The sequence below is a fragment of the Lepisma saccharinum genome (genome assembly GCF_977018435.1).
Source record: "Lepisma saccharinum chromosome 15 unlocalized genomic scaffold, izLepSacc3.1 SUPER_15_unloc_1, whole genome shotgun sequence".
In the NCBI taxonomy this organism is placed as follows: domain Eukaryota; kingdom Metazoa; phylum Arthropoda; class Insecta; order Zygentoma; family Lepismatidae; genus Lepisma; species Lepisma saccharinum.
This window is the reverse complement of record NW_028142892.1, coordinates 273,475-291,668: the sequence shown is the minus strand read 5'-3', so window position 1 is coordinate 291,668 and position 18,194 is coordinate 273,475. Positions and strand designations below refer to the sequence as shown.

Genomic DNA, 18,194 nt, shown 5'->3' with positions numbered 1-18,194 from the left:
GAGGCAGGAAACGGCAAAAGATGATGATGGCATACAAGTGTTGATTCAGATGTAAATTTCTCATTGTACTTACCAAATTATGTAAAACAGTACATGTTATACATTTTGGTGTACTTTTTTTCTGGGTGTACTGCATATTCTGGTTCGTAGGTTAGGTTTTATGTTTTGGTTGTCGAGCTAGGATTTTTTTGTACTTCGTGACAGGTTTGAAAAGGCCCCATCTGCAGAGGCTTTCAAGATGGTGTGAGGCTCTGTCCGCTAAGGTTAAATTGTCGGCAAGGTTCAGTAAATTGTGCATTTTCAGATATATTCATCATTCTTTCTCCTTTACTCTTCTTTCTCGCGAGGGCCTTCCTGATGGCACAGTGGTAGCGTCGTTGCCTTGTAATCAAGGGGTCCCGGATTCAATATCCGGAGAAGGCACATAGTGGTTCAGACTCCACTTTAAGTAAACTGTAGGTCCAGTCCGAATTAGCCTTACTGTGCATAAAGTGGACTTAAAACACCAAATTATTCAATTCTTCTTCTTCTTTCTCACCTCTCATTGTATTGTATTGTTGCAACCAATTCCGTGTTCCTGTTCCAGCACGCAATGGAGCTAATGAAGGCAGCCCAGCAGCGCTCAGGGAAACCCACGTATTTCCAAGATTATCTGAATAGGGTGCAGAGATCCGTGACGGAGGCCAAGAAGGATAATGACTTCATATACCATGAAAGGATACCAGACCCAAAGTCCCTCAATCCGGTTGGCAAGGCCCTGCTAGCTAAAAGCTTGCCTCTTGCAGATAGACTCAGCCAGAATTTTCGGGGTATGTACATGTGTTGTTAATTTAAGTTTGGTGTATACTCATATACAAATAAGGCCATGAGCAACAGTTTCATTGTCCAGGCAGATACAAAGTTTTGGAAAGACCCTGCACCGACCGTGTGTTAGAGGGGGCCAACATTAACATTACACTTATGCGAGTTAATTACTTGTTCTCTTGGGAATATCTAGCTTCTGATGGCGTAAAAATTCACATGAATGGAAGGAGAACAGATTGAAGCTTTTGTTTGTGATGGGAAAAATCGAAACTTCTATAGTAACTTGAAGTTGTTTCCCCATACGGAATTCTGTATATACAGTAAAACCTCATTAATCTGGACTAATGGTGGGGGGGATAAGTTGACCGGTTTAACGAAAGTCCGGATTAACTGAAATAACCTAAAAGAACAGTAGAAAGTGCATTAAAACTCCGTTTATAGCAACAAAACACGTTTATTATGGTGTATTTGAAGGGCATAGGCCTAAATACACTATACAGTACAGTATAGGGGCTGTGTTTTTTTACGAACTTGTTGCTGAATATTGTCGATTTCAAAAAATTGTGTGTTGGCTTACGACAACAGGAGTCTGTTACGGAGCAATATGACAAATGCGATTGTTGACTTCTAGCCACATTTAAAACCTTGCATTCTGCTTTTTTTTTTGTCCTGTCTCGGATTAACAAGGTTTTACTGTACTATTCATATTTTTTACAGATTCTATATAGCTTAATAATCTTATGCTTGTAATAACCGTAAACTACAGGAAAATAATTCTATAATGCGAGCAATGCGTACATACAAGAAAAAGCTTAATAATCAACTTAAGAAACAGCTTACACTTACGACATGGGAAGAAATTCAATCTCTCTTGTACAATGTTTTTTTTTCAGCAGCATTGCTAGAGGCACATATTTTTGGTAAATAAAAAAGCAAAATTTCGGTACAAAAACAAAGTTGATTTCGGGTTCAGAAGCGGTAAATAAGATGAAATTTTGGTGTTATAGCGGTGAATAATCACATCAAAAGTGCTATAATAAATGACATTTTGGTTTTAAAATTGTGAATATAATCCTAAATTTGATTTAAAAACTGCACTTATTACACAAAATAAACTTACCCTTTCTAATAGCACATTTATGTAGTTACCAGAGTATTAAGTTTATTCCTGTGTAAAGCTATCCATTTTCGCTTCTCAAATGTTTACAGCAGAATTAATCAATTTTCCGTGAATTGCATAACTCACAAGATACTTCAGACTTCAGAAAGTGTTTTGGGTCGGTATATAAAAGGTAAATTTCATGTTTAAGAGTATATTTCGCATTATTTTGTGACAAGAAAGGGTAGAAAAATGCATCTCACACATTTCAGAAACATGAAAAATGAACATTACAGCATGTTATTTCATATTTCGTGTTTTCGTCAAAAATGAAATTTGCATGCCTCTAAGCATTGCCCATTCTAGTGATACTGAAATAAATACACACCTGGTGTGGAACTGTCACTCTTTGCCTTAATGTGAACTACTTTTGTACTAACTAAATTTGTTTGATTGCTTGATGTTTTTATTTGCTATGTACACACCTACAATGAAATCTAATGAGATAATCTAATGAAATCTAATGTGCAAAACAGAGTATTTGTTTATTATCTGATTTTTTAAAAGTTTGTTATTTTTAATTGTTTGTGAATTGATTGCCGTGATTTACCAGAGCTGTAGTGAGGTGCCAATTATGCTTTAGTTTCCACAAAGTCTTACATAATAGAAAATGAAACCTGGGATGATTGCAGTGAACCTCACGATGTTTTCAGTATTTTCCCACTACATTCTTTGGTTAAAGGGATTCTCACTTCATACCCCCACCCTAGTCGATCTTCCCTGGAAGATACTAACTTTTAGTATAATGAGAAATTCGAAAGCACTGTTGTGCATATTTTTGGCTTTATTGGGAATATTTCTGTATTTTTCTGACATATTTTTAATTTTTATGACTTAATTACAGTGGTCAGAAGTAGCGAGCTACTTGTAGCGTCACTACTGTAGCTAGCTACAAAATTTGTAGCTGTAGCTGTAGCGATGCTACATTTTGAAAATTGTAGTTGTAGCGGTAGCGAAGCTACAAAATTCCTGTAGTTGTAGCGAAAATTTCGCTACAGCTACATTTTTCTTGGCATTTTGAGGTGAATTTTGAATGTGGCAACAGTGTCAGAAAAAATCGACAATAACCCTTAATGTTGCAGGAGGTTCATTAAGACAGTCTATTACATGGAGATACAGATTATCTAGATTGTAGATTATAGATATCTGCGTAATTTATTTAATTAGTATCTGAAGAATTCAGATATCCAGATAACTAAGTGACATATATGAATATATTCCTGCTAACAGCTACGTTTTTTTAGCTGCATCGCTATTTTGGGGAGAAACATGCCTCGTTTGCTGCACCACTGGAAAAAAGTGCCTCGTTTGCGTCATCCCTGGAACAAATCCTGTGGATATTCATGGTGTAAGAGGCACCAAAATGTCATTAATTGCTGTGTAAGACACAACTTGCAGTGCAAAAACGAGCGATGGAATTTCCACTGCACTGACAAGGGAATAGTGCCAGCAATAAATGGCTCAGTACGTTAACAACATTGATCATCGTCAGTATATAAGATCTCACCAGCAAGAAATTTTTGTTACAAGAATGATAGAGTTTCTGGAATTACAGTTATTTTCGAGATAGTATTTGTTCACAAATTTTAAAATTACAATATGTTTAGAACACTCAGGTTTACACGACAGTTTCCTCAATAATTTTATCATATTGCAAAAAGTATGTACAAGTTATTGACTTTCCTGCAGAAATGACAATTTTCTTTAGTTAATATACAGATGGGGGACAAAATAATACGAACACCTGTGAATGTAGAGAAAATCTTTATTAATAGGGGGTTGGACCACCCTGTGACTGAAGTACACTTTGTATGCGACGTGGGATGGACGCATAGAGGTCATGCACAATGTTTAAGGGAATATGGAGCCCTTCTTCCTCCAGAGCAGTCTCCAATTCCGAAAGTGTGGCTGGAGGTGGACTTCGAGCACGAAGTTTGGACTCCAAATATTCCCACAAATGTTCTATAATGTTCAGGTCAGGAGACTGTGGGGGCCATTCAAGATGTCCTACTTCATCGTCATGTTCTTCAAACCATGTTTGGACAGACCCAGCAGTGTGGATAGGAGCGTTGTCGTCTTGAAAAAGCGTTCGGTCCCCAGGAAATAAAGTCTGGACAAAAGAATGGAGATGATCCCCCAGAATGCTGCGATAGTGACTGGCATTGATCTTACCATGCATAAAAACAAGTGGTCCCACACCATGCCAAGATATCGCGCCCCATACCATAATGGACCCACCTCCATGCTTCACAGTCGGCAAGAGGCAGTCAGGATGAAATGCATCTCGAAGCGTTCTCCACACATAAACGCGCCCCGTGGTCTGAAATAACGTGAATGTTGATTCATCAGACCAGATGACTTGTTGCCACTGCTGTGGGGACCAACTTCTGTGAGCTCTGCACCATTGGCGTCGCTTGACAGCATTACGTGATGTCACCAATGTCTTACGAATTGCCACTCGGCCATGAATGTTTGCAGCATGGAGTTCCCTTTTGACAGTTTTGGTTGAAATGGGGTTCTGGAGATGCCAGTTCATTTCAGATGTTATCTCGGATAACGATTGCTTGTGCTTTCGGGCCACTATGCGCTTCAACACCCTCCTATCCCGAGCAGCAAGCTTTGTCTTTCGTCCACTGTTGTGCTTTGAAGACGCCATCTTACCTTGTGTTGTGTACGCTGTCATAACGGCTGATACTGTGTTCCTTGCACACCCAACTAGCTTTGAGGTTTCAGTCACCGTGGCTCCAGCTGAATGTGCTCCAACAATCATGCCTCTTTGGAACTCTGTCAGGTCTGACATTGCAGTGTCTCTTGAGAGCGTATGATAGACGAATGCACCACCAAAGACTGCTGTTGGCAAACTACTACCTTCCCCTTCACAGCCACTAGGTGGCAGACTTCAGTGCCAGGTGGTGCTGCTGTACTGCCGGTGTGAAATGTGGCATACTTTTTCACAGGTGTTCGTATTATTTTGTCCCCCATCTGTACATAGTTTTCAAATTTATGTATTTCTCCTACTTTTGCGTCACTTTTCTGTAACTTTTGCTAATCATGACATCATCATCATCATCATCCTTCGCTGTTTCCTGCCTTTGGCTGGGTCGGCATAGAAGTCAAACCTCTCCATTTTTTTCCTCGTCTTTCACAACTCCTCTCTTTCCAAGGTGTTCCAATCTTGTCTCCTAACACTCTCCACTATCTGCTCTTTCCACCGACATCTTAGTCTCCCCCTTGGCCTTATTCCCACTCCTTGTGCATTGCAAGCTCTTACTGGTAGTCTTTCTGCATCCATCCTCTTCATGTGTCCGAACCATCTCATCTGTGCCTGATCTATTCTGTCCTGAAGCTTCACTACACCCACTGTCTGTCAAATCTCCTCATTTCTCATTCTATCCCTTCTAGTCTTCCTCACAAGACTCCTTAAAAAATTAATCTCCACTGCATGCATCTTTTCTTTGTCTCTCTATGTCATTGTCCAAGTCTCTGCTCCATACGTAATTATTGGCACATACAGGGTGGCTAAAAAAGTCACTTAACACCCCCGGTACAAGGCCACTGCAGTGCGCAACATGGAAATGGTGATAACCAATCGTTATCAGGCTAAGGGGGGACCAGATTGACGCCACCCACACGGTCGGCAGCCATCTTGATGTCCGCCATCTTGAATTCAACTTCAGAATTTTAAATGAGAAGGGGGTGATATGATATATCAAATCAGGCTAGAATTTCACGAGAAATGCAATGGTGAAGGTTTTTTCGACGTATCTTTAACCAGTAAAAAGTTATGACTGAATTATTGTACCAAGTTTCTCCTTTTCGAAGTGTTAGAAAAATGCCTTAAAATTTGTTTAGCACATCGGTAATGCATCGAGATCAAAGTGACGTCTAGGGAGAGAAGTTCGCATACCATTGCACACGATTTTAATCGGATACATCCACGAAGAGCTGCGCATTATGAATGGTTGTCACGAACGATTTACAGTGTGACGCTTCCTTTGAATTAAAAGTCCTTCACAGTGACAAGGCTAATGTTTATGTTCATAAGGAAGTTCATAAACAGAATATTCGATGCTTTTTATCTGATAAACCATTTTCGACAGATCAAAGCTGAATAGTTAGTGCTGGTAAGTTAATGGTGTGGCGTGCTGTGTGGAACACGATTGGTTAGTCAATTTTCCATCAACAGAACCTTAAATGCTTAGGGCTACTTGGATTTGTTAAATAAACAGGTTTTTCATCCTTGCTTATGGAAGAATTTATTTCAATAAGGAGGAACACCAGAACACTATGGGAACGTTGTGAAACATTTTCTGTCCAAAGTTAGTTATCAGATGACAAGGGTCGCATATTCTGTTTATGAACTTCCTTATAAACATAAACATTAGCCTTGTCACTGTGAAGGACTTTTAATTCAATGGAAGCGTCACACTGTAAATTGTTCGCGACAACCATTCATAACGCGCAGCTCTTCGTGGATGTATCCGATTAAATTCGTGTGCAATGGTATGCGAACTTCTCTCCCTAGACGTCACTTTGATCTCAATGCATTACCTATGTGCTAAACAAATTTTAAGGCCTTTTTCTAACACTACGAAAAATAGCAAATTGGTACAAGAATTCAGTCATAACGTTTTACTGGTTAAAGATACGTCGAAAAAACCTTCACCATTGCATTTCTCGTGAAATTCTAACCTGATTTGATATATCATATCACCCCCTTCCCATTTAAAATTCTGAAGTTGAATTCAAGATGGCGGACATCAAGATGGCCACCGGCAATGCGGGTTACATCAATGTGGTTCCCCCTTGGCCAGGCAACGATTGGTCATCGCCATTTTCACGTTCCATGCCGCAGTGGCCTTGTACGGGGGTGTTAAGTGACTTATTGAGCCAACCTGTAGTATGTGTTACATATTACCTTCTTGCATTTCATAGGTACATCCCTATTCCATATTAATCTTCGAACGCTTTTATATAGTCCACCACCATTCATTTGTCCTCCTTTGTTTACCTCCTCATCTATTCTTCCACTTCTCTCAATCATGACAATGAGGATGAATGGTTTATTTAATTATTCTCTTATCTATAGTTGCTTTCTGCCACTTTCGGCTAATTGTGAGAACGAGGAAGAATGATAATGAAATATTTATTCTCAAGAAAAATATGTTGATGTGAACATAAATACTTAATTCTACCAAATTTTATTTGTGTATAATTGTAATAATTATGTAATTTGGGTAACACCCTAATTGCAATATTCATATATCAAATTTGAATTGATATGACACTTGCATAGGTATGGTATTCTCAAAAACTATAGTAAAAATAAGTAACTGAAGTAACATAGCTATCAAAATTATCAAATGACTGGAATCATTATAATGAATAACAGAATCTATTTACCAGTAGTAGGGGATTTTTTTTAATACCCATATCGTTGTTTTTAAGTGTATTTTATGCAGAAGTAGCGCAAAAAGTAGCGAAGTAGCGAGTAGCGAACAGGAGTAGCGTAGCGAGCTACTTTTTGGTAAATGTAGCTGTAGCTGTAGCGAAGCTACATTTTGGAAGAGTAGCTGTAGTTGTAGCGAAGCTACTTTTAAAATGTAGCGTTCTGATCACTGCTTAATTACATATTTTACAGTTTTATACAGTGCGTTTGAAAAGTAACTATACACCTGTCATGCACTAGTACAACAATACGTAAAATCGACTTACCTTACAGTTGTTGTTGGAAATGGTTTCCATGAACATCCAGACATATCTGCATGTGTTTCTTCTTGTTCTCGAAGACTCTCACAAGTTGTTCATGTGGAATGTTCTTGATGAAATCATGAATAGCAGCTTAAAGTTTCTATAGGCGGTGGGGGTTTCCTTGATAAACATTACTTTTTGATAACCCCAGAAGTAAAAATCCAATGGGCTTAAGTCCAGAGAACAAGGTGGCCAGCCATAAGCCCTTACAAATGATTCGATATCCAAAAACCTCTTTAGTAACTTCATGGACTGCCTGGCTGTATTTGTGGTTGAATCCAAGCATTATTAATTTTGTCCTCAGTTAGCTCTCCCATGAACTGGTGAATGATTTCACAATAACAAGCTTAATTTATTGTTTCTGTGAAAATATTGGGACAACTATTCTTCTCCTTGATATCGCAATCCACACCCGAATCTTCTGGTCATGTAGAGGAATTTCATGTACGGCATGTTGGTTGTTGGCAGATACATAATGTGAGTTCTGTGCATGCACGTACCCAGATAAGTGGAACCATGCCTCATCGGTATAGAAAACATAGTCCAAAATATCATCAGAATTGTCTGCTAGAAACTGTTGAAACCATTCACAGTATTGGATTCGCTTTCCACAGTCTGTGGCCAATAACCTTTGAACTGCTTTCACTTTATATGGGATCAGACAGCTTCTAACGAACTGCCTTGTGTGCAATTGCAACACCGATGTTTTTCTATTGGGCCAACTTTCACATAGACTTGTTCGGACTACTTTCATAGCAGCTGATATATCTTGCAGTTTTTCTTCGAGTACTGCTGGTCTACCACTTCGCTCATAGTCCTTTACCAATCCCGTCTCCCTGAACCTGGAAATGTAATGGAAAACTGGTCTTTCACTGTCCGTGTGTACCCACCATGCTCACGGAAGACGTATTCAATGAGAACTATTTGCTGTTGTAAAGTTAACACTATTCTGAGTGCACATGGATGGACATGGTCTCAATCATTCAAAGCCAATGAACACACAATGAACAACAAAGAATCAGACACACCTTCTCGTCTGAAAGCACCAGCCTGTCTGGCTCGTGGAAGCAAACTGCAGTCAACACAGGGTTACCAACCTTTGCAGAAACCATTACTCGCAGCGCACAGAATACAATCCCTCAACATATAATCATGTTTATATAGGTGTATAGTTAGTTTTCGAATGCACTGTAGGATATAAAGTCTCTTGCTCTAGTTATAACCTTGTTTCAATTATCTTTGTACGTAGCTGATATTAAATTTCATCGTATTCTTAGCCTTTGAGAGAAATGTACATGTAGTATGTTTAAAAGTCAGTCAATTAAATAAACTTGTCCACTGTAGAAACAGTACAGGAGTCATGGGTTCGAATCCTGGCCAACCTGGGTGTTCTTCGTTAGTGTCCCTTCAATTTTATCTAGGGATGTGACGAAGCTGAAAATTTACCGATGCCGATGTACTCACCGATAATTTTTGGAACCGATACCGATGCCGATATTTAACCAATTCCGATACATAAGATTATTAAACAGAAATGGGATGTTATTTTCAGCATGACAAAAATAAATTTGCTATGTACATTTCTATTGCATATCATATGTATTAATATATGAAGGGCCAGGGGGAAAAACGATGAATGTCGATTTTTCGCCCATTTTGAGATCGCAACGCCATCTGATAGTTCAGAAGCTGTACTATAAGAATGAGAACGGCCTTGGTTGGGAAACGATGAGAAGTGCCTGAAAAACGCATTATTATTTTGGCATATATTAACGTTCTTATGGAAAGAAATACTTTGTTTTTCATTTCCTGGCAAATTGTCTCGAATGAACATTCATCGTTTTTCCCCCTGGCCCTTCATATACATATATATTCTCAAGTGCATCTACAAAATGTTATGTGAGCCTTTAAGAAGAACATGGATTCTCAAGAGATTAAACATTAGTACACAAGCAGTTCTTTGAAATGCAAAATGAATTCCTGTTCTGCCAGATTCAACTTCAGAAACACGAGTTTTGGAAACAGTTCAGGAAGTAACCTACTTCTTTTCGTATCGCAAATCTGTTCAGCAACACTGAACACTCAATTACTGAATACTGATGCAGCAGGTATGCCCAAGTATTTTCTCACCACTTGCTTCAGGTTTGAATACTCATTTTTGAATTTCCAATACAACAGCAGATCCTGGTTCAGCAATGTACTGTTTTATTTCCGATTTATAGTTAGGTTGATCCTCTGAATGAGTTTGCAATAATTATATTACAAAAACTCTACAATAATGACGAATCATAACCAAATTTTCAATAAATCTTACAAAACTAGAATATAAAATTATTGGAACGTAAAAACTCTAGTATAATCTGTACCGGTTTAAATATCGGATTTTTGCCGATTCCGATACCTATGCCGATGTGTCAATTTCGGCCGATTTTCATACATCTGTAATCGGCTTCGGCACATCCCTAATTTTATCTATGACCACTGATCGTCATTGTCACAATTAGCCGAAGTGGCAGAAAAGTAATACTACATAACAAGAAACTTTTTTTTTTTTTTTTACTACTAATCTTATTGGTAGGATGACTGGATTACCACACAGATAATTTGCAATGACTTGGGTTAATCAGTTTCTTAGTGGGCAGAAATTGACATCCCAGCATTATTAGTAATTGGAATATTGTGGTTATATAAGTGTTTAACCTTTACTCGTATTTTGGGCAATATATCGACCATGCAGCTGATAACAAAATTCCTGGTTTTTATTATCTTGATACTTTTCTTTTACGTTGGAAATACTTACAGTGGGTTAAACGAAACTTTGGCACTTAATATGGATGCACCCCCTCTCCCCTCCCCTCCTTTGACTCCAAAGTTAAATATGGAAGCTGGCATGATTCGTACACTATTGAGAAAAAATGTTATAACTCTTAGACTATTTTACCAATTACTTTGGGTAACTTTTGTTTTTCAGCTAAAACATCAGGGCATGCAATCGTAAATCAAAACTCCAAAGCCAATAAGAGGGGTTGGGTGGGCTGTGGCCCCCAACTTTCAATAACAAAATCATAAAAATAGGGACTTTGCCCCCTCTTCCCCTGCTATTTTGAGAAGGAGATGCAAACTTTAGCCTCATTTTCAAAGAACGGTCATTTCATGTTCCTGGGTGCATTACATTATAAAATATGTGAAAAAACTCCCCATTTTTATGATTTTTTCATTGAAAATTAGGGGCCGCAGCCCACCCAACCCCTCTTATTGGCTTTGGTGTTTTGATTTCTTCACGGTTGCATGCCCTGATGTTCTAGCTGCAATACAAAAGTTCCCGAAGTAGATTGGTCAAATAGTCTACGAGTTATAACATTTTTTTGTCAAATAAGTCTACGAATTTAAAATTCGCACCAAAAGGCCTCAGCTAAACCGAAAAAATGTTGTAACTCATAAACTATTTGACCAGTCTTCTTTGGGTAACTTTTCTTTTGCAGCTAAAACATCAGGGCAAGCAACCGTGTAGAAATCAAAACGCCAAAGGCAATAAGAGGGGTTGGGTGGGCTGCGGCCCCTAATTTTCAATGAAAAAATCATAAGAATGGGGAGTTCCCCTCTTCCCCCACTATTTTTGGAATGGGAGGCAAACTTTAGCCTTATTTTCAAAGAATGGTCCTTTCTCAACTGAATGAAAGTCATTTCATGTTCCTGGGTGCATTACATTATCGAATATGTGAAAAAACTCCCCATTTTTAGTTTTTTTTATTGAAAGTTGGGGGCCGCAGCCCACCAAACCTCTCTTATTGCCTTTGGCATTTTGATTTCTACACGGTTGCATGCCCTGATGGTTTAGCTGCAAAAGAAAAGTAACCCGAAGTTGGTTGATTGGTCAAATAGTCTACAAGTTATAACATTTTTTGTCAAATAAGTGTATGAATTTAAAATTTGCGGCAAAGGCCTCGGCGAAACCAGGGTTACTTTCTGACGACCCCCTCCGCAGAGTAAAGGTTAAACCTGGGAACATTTATTTCTGTGCAAGTGCTCTACTGGGGCCTTCCTGATATCATACATAGTAGGTGATATTGTTGCCTTGTAACCAAAGGGTCCTTGGCTTGGTCACCAGTGGCAGAACATTGCAGAATTGTTTGAATTTCACTTTAAACTGCAAGTCCACTTCAAGTTGACATACCTCATCATAAAGGAGATTTATACTCTGTATTCTACCAGCTTCAACTTTTTATATACAGTGAGACCCCAATTTTAAGTTTTTCAGGGGCCTGTAAATTTTTTGAAAAATGTAAAATGTAAGAGAGGGATGAAGCTCAGGTGTGGTTAAGAAACAACTACACAACACACTACGATGCGAGGGGTCCAGGGTTCAAATCTTGGCCTGGGCATGGTGTTCTTTACGAGTGTCACTTCAACAGTTTAATCGTATTACCACTCATCGTCATCGTTGCAATTAGCTAAATGTGGCAGAAAAACTAAGTCAATACCCAGGAAAAACTCTTCTTATTGTTTTCATATTGTACAGATCAAAGTAAGTGTTGCACAATTTTGAAACACTTTGTGCAACAGACATACTATGTTGTTAATACTTTTAAAATTATTTGTTGTAGTAGTGTTATTGTGTGGATAAAATATTACCCAACTCCTTCGCTTTTCTAGATCTGTTCGAGGGTCTTGTTCCTGTGTCTGTCCACCAAGCCATGTCGACATACGATGCCAGGAAGAATGAAATAGTGAATACGGAAATAATGAAGCTCAGAGAAAGTACGCAGCTCTTGAATAGGTAAGTGTGCTAGGTGTTTAGCATAATATGTCTGTTATAAATAAATACAAGGGGTTCTAGGAAAGTTTTGCAATATGGCACAACAGAATATCGCAATTTGCAACAAGCTGAAGTGAGTCGAGACATGTTCAAACTGACACTGTAGCCTGCAGGATGATGACCTTTTCGTGTTAGTTGCTCATGAACTGTGGCAGTCAAAAGAACTTGCAATGTCAGCTTCGTCAAAAACTGAGTACTAGTCAATTTTGAGCTAGAACTTTGCATGCGGTTTGAATGCTGAGCAGTGTTTGGAGGAAATGGCTCCTGTGCTGGGAGATGATTGTCCTCATCGTACAACCACATTCAGGTGGTATCATGAGTTTGAGAGATGAAATTTCAGCCTGGAAGATACTCCAAGGTCAGGCCTCGTCTGTCACAGAGGAGAACATTGCTGCTGTCTGAAAGATGCTAAAGTTCAACAGGCCTGTGACATATCACAAAGAAGAAGAGGGTTTCTACATTACTGCACCAGCAATTCATACCATCCTGCACAACCACCTCAAAGTAACAAAAGGTTTGTTCCCTTTGAGTGCCCCATGCCTTAACCATCGAGAAGATGGCACGACACATTTCATGGTACTGCAAAATGCTGAAGAACTTTGAAAATCAAACATCTTGCTATGTGAACAGCATGTTAACAGGTGACGAAACCTAGCTTTACTATTATGACGTGCCCATTAAAGTCCAGAACAAAGTTTGGGTCTTTTAAGATGAAAACATGCCTCTGTCTGTGCGAAAATCCTGATCTGTTAAGAAGATAATGATGGCCGTCGTCTTTACTGTAAGAGGAGTTGTGCAGCATGTGGTGCTGGAAACACAGAAGACAGTCACCGCGAAGTGTTACACCAAGGAGTGCCTGCCCAGAGTTATTCTATCTCTCTAAAACATTCGTCGACGCTCAAGGGCAGATACGTGGCTTTTCCAACATGACAAAGCTCCTGCCCACAACTCCAAAATCTGCACTGAGTATTTGACAGATGCAGGCTTGAACATACTGGAGCATCCTCCGTACAATCCAGACTTTGTTCCATACGACTTCACGTTGTTCCCTCACATCAAAAACAAGCTAAAAGGGTTGTGGTTTCCAACACAGAGGACTTTCTAAGGAATGGAATGACGAGTGTACGTAGCTTGCTGAGGAAACGTGGTAGATGAGTGGTTTCGAATGATGAAGAAATGTATAGAGTATATGGTGGAAAGTAATTTGAAAGATTATGAAAATTTTTGGTGTATTGCAAAACTTTCCTAGTACCCTTCGTACATATAAAAGAGTTACTATCTTCTTTCACAAGACCCCATCAAAATTTAGCGTATTCAATTCTGCATTGTCTATGCTAACCAGTTTGTTTTTTTTTCCTTTGAGTGTCATTTATTTTTTATCATCGTGAGAACATAAAAAAGTGCACTTTTTTAGTTTTGCAAATGATTGCTCTCTCTGAAATTATACAAATAAAAAACTTGTGGTCCGATTGTGATGAAATTTTTGAACGCAATTCTTAATTTCCATATTTTGAAATTTTGTCAAAAAAATGTTCTTATCAATTTTGCAAAGCAACTTTTTCTTAGTATTGGATAGTCCTACAAATACAATATTGGTCTTGTTTTGAAGCTCTTTGCATCTGTTTTTGAAATCCATTGTCAATTCACATTGCGAAACTGATTTTATACAGATTTTTATTCAATGTAGTAAAGATGTACATTCAACGTGGCAACACCGCATGCACTGACTCACAGCCTGCAGTTTTCATTTTTCAACTGATATAGCTGTGCGCAGATTAATGAGGAATTGATTGAATTGAATTGTTGTTTTAAGTCCACTTTATGCACAGAAAGGCAAATTGGAACTGGACATACAGTTTAAAGTGGGATCCGAACCACTATGTGCCTCCACCGGGTATCGAACCTGGGACCCCTTGATTGCAAGGCAACGACGCTACCACTGCACCATCGAGGAGGCCAACACGAGGAATTGAATATGCTCAATTTTGATGTAACGAGTTTCTATGTAGGTCTACTGGTTAATTTTTTAATTGGAGTCCAAACTCAAGTATCCGAATTTTTAATCCATCAGTAGGGTTCAATACCCATTGGAGGCATACTAGTGGTTTGGATCAGGTTTTAAGGCGCTGGACCTTTGGCCAATGCCAGGGCAGATGTTTACTAATTTTCCTCTCCTTTTGAAAAAATAGTTTGATTCTCCAAAACCTGAAAGATTACATCTGCTTAGAATTCCTTCTGGAGCATTCGCTTAAATCTTTGTGTGTTGCCTATATATTCTCAATAGTTTTGTGAAGATGCTAATTTATTAAATTATTGATAATATGTAGACAACGGCAAAAGCAAACGACACGGAGATCTACGTGAATGCTCTTGAAAAACTAAGCATGTGTAATCTTTCAGAATTTGAAATATCATTTCGGTTCTTCAAAAGTAGCGGAAAAATTTGAAAACAAGTGCCCCGGTGGCAGCCAAAAGTCCATCCGAGCCTTAAACTGTACCTCCAGACCCAATTAACCTGTCTGTGCATAAAGTGGACTTAGAGAGAGCAAACTTCAATCAAATATGTTGAGTACAGCTCTGTCATGCAAGAAGTATGACGTTTAATCGTTTTATGTTCAGTGCTTAGTAGGGATGGGCTGATATGAAATTTTAGCCAATACCGATAAAGTACTGATATAAAATTTACCGATATTGATAACCAATATTCTACCGATCCGCGATGTTTGCAGAATGATTTCAATTATTTATACAAAATTGTGAATGGCATTATCCGCTGCAACACACTTCTTGAGGAATTCCACTTTAGAGTACCTATGCGCTCAACTCGCAATACAATATTATTTTATACAGAAAAACCTAGACTTGAAATTCAAAAATGATCTATCTTTTACAGACTTGCCACACAATACAATGATCTGTCATCAATAGAGCCCGGAAGTTTGGCAAAATGCCTCTTTTTATCTACTGCATATATTAATAAAATTTTTCCGGATATAGGTTTCTTATGTTGTTTCGAATGTTTTAGAAGCCTTTTCATTTTGCCTATTTTGGACCCCACTGCCTATTTTTAATTATATGCCTTTTTTTTTTTTTTGGCCTTTTTCAATGAAATTTGACCATTTTTTAAAAAAAATGTGTATGTAAATTATTTTTCTCCGAAAAAACGTTGTTGGCATTTATTTTTCTTCCGTTTATTATGCGAGTAATTTTTGTCTTATTTATGTAATATTGAACTCATGCATGTTTCAACATTGCTGAAGGAGAAAAGTGTGAGAAAAATGTATTTCATGCTCAGTTAGGATATTGCCTTTTGGTTAACATTTCCTTGTGCATGATTGACTGCTGAAGTGGACAGGTTGATTTCGAACACAAAGAAGATATTTCTGAAATTTCCCTCTCGAACCCGAAAATTTAAGGAAGTTGCATCAGTGAGGTGATAGATGCTCTTCCAGAAAATGAAGCGGCTTCAGTGGAAAAACTCCTGTGCTATTCAAGTTTATTTTTGCACATTATGGTGCATTGCCAGAGACAATTACAATTATAGCATCCATGAAAATCTACGAGGAATCTATGCAGCAGATGATGGAAGTGCCAGGAGAAAAGAGGTCAGCTGTTGCGGAAAAGTGCAAACGGGTAGTGAGTGCAAATGAGGACTTGAAACAATTGAAAACAATTTGTGATATTCTAAAAGGTGAAAATGCTGTTACCAAAATGAGTCCAGCTACATTAGCTTGTTTTATGTATGCTCCAATAACTTCTGTCGAAGTAGAAAGATCATTTTCTATTATTAAAAGCATTCTCTCTGACAGACGACTATCAATGAATGTTGAGAACTTTAAAAAAAACACCTTGTAATTAGGTGCAATTAAGATGGAGAAAATTGAAATGCTCTTCCCAATGTAGATTTTAACATTTTGCCAGAAATTATAGATAAAAGTAAGTGACTTCCAAATGTGTCTTTTTTCGGTTTATTTTGCCTTTTTTTTTCATTTTTAGTGCATCTTTTTTCGGTTTATTTTGCCTTTTTTTTTCATTTTTAGTGCCTATTTTCCACATTATAAATGCCTTTTTGCCTGCCTATTTTAACGAAAATAAATGCCTGAACTTCCTGGCTCTAGTCATCAAGAATCGATATATTTTCCTGCGAGTTTGCCTTTCGGTCATCTATTAGAAGAAATGTTTGTAAATAATATCAAATAGTGCCATCTTTTACTTATTTTTTGTTAATTTGCTACTCACTTTTGTGTTATTTTGTTACTTTTATTATTTTTTAAATATGTTTTGCTTATTATTATTATCTTTTCATTTTCATTGTTGACAATTTCAGTGTAAAATGGCCAACTGTGCTGTATCTGAAATTTTCTCAATAATTACATAAATAAATAAAATTCCAAATGGTCCTTAAGGAACTAATGGCTCATTGACCTCGTTAAGTTACAAGGTGACTGCAATACAAAGGAAGTCTCATATTAAGATATTTCCTTCTTAAAAAGTAGGGCATATAGATTATCCATAAAAGTTATACCAAAACAGCAGAATATTGCCCTAATTTTCAAGATTCTTATAGATGTATTGGATCTGTGAAATTATTGGCAATTTTACCGATATCTGCCGATACCGATAGAGTACCGATTAATCTGTCCGATCCCTATAGCTTAGTTTTATTGTGTTTCTGGTTGGATAATTCTAGGCCATGGAACCCATGACATTAGTTTTGAATCATTCTGTATATTAACAGAACTTATCAGAAATGTCTTTTAACTGTGTACGTTACTCTCAGCATCCTGGCATCTCTAAACCTTCCGGCTGCATTGGAGGACACGTCCGGAAATGTAATTCCGCCATCCCTGTCTAAGAAGTCGGATGCTGTGAGGGAGGCTGGAGGCTTGGAGAACCTGCAGAAGATGATCAACGATCTTCCAGAACTGCTTCAGAGGAACACTGACATCCTTAACGAGGTTAGTGGACAGGGTAATTCAGAATTAAGGCAACACTTTTTTATCACACCTGTTGCATCAGGATATTGTTTACTAGTTAAATTTGCATACATTAAAATTAAGGGTTGATCCACGTCTACATTCAAGCAACACTCATGTCATGGTCTGCTTACGGTCCGGTCAAATATTATTGAGGGATCTTTAAATAGAAGACCTAGCACTCAGGTCATGGCCCGCTTGGCTCATGGTTACGATCAGTTGGAAAGTATATTTGACTGGAGTGTGAACGGAGCGAACCTTATGTCAGTGTACAACTATGAAAATCCTGTATTATATTATTATTGTTGTTGTATACCTTATCGGTGCATTTGTGATAATTTTGGAGAGCAAAGATATTTCCTTTGATAATTTGAACAGATTCCAGTTATTTGTAAACTATACTGTTGTTTTCGTTTTAATACTTTGCATGTTTCAGTGATAGTTATAAACAAGCATTGTACAATGTAATTGATTTTCTCCTACATTAGACATACCACAAGCTTTTTGCTAGGAGAAATGTCAACATGGAATTTCGTGGTTTTCTTGATTAAAGACTCAATTTTTTGTGTAAGCTTTCAAAAGTTGGAAGTGACGTTCGAAAATCCTTGAAAAACTTTGTCCTCATCCACTAGGCGAAGGCACTGGGTGTACAAATTGCCTTCTGTTTTGCCCCTTGCACTAACTGGGT

At 38.0% G+C, this 18,194-nt stretch overlaps 1 protein-coding gene across 1 annotated transcript in view; it reads left to right on the top strand.

Annotated features, from left to right (window-relative positions):
* The window catches only part of ALiX (programmed cell death 6-interacting protein-like protein AliX), a 162,409-nt gene that overhangs the window by 66,146 nt on the left and 78,069 nt on the right, over positions 1-18,194 (top strand). Inside the window, exons 7-9 of the mRNA XM_083115790.1 lie at positions 587-809; positions 12,368-12,491; positions 17,311-17,488. Coding sequence (XP_082971916.1) covers positions 587-809; positions 12,368-12,491; positions 17,311-17,488 — 525 coding nt within the window. The remainder of the gene's footprint in view (positions 1-586; positions 810-12,367; positions 12,492-17,310; positions 17,489-18,194) is intronic.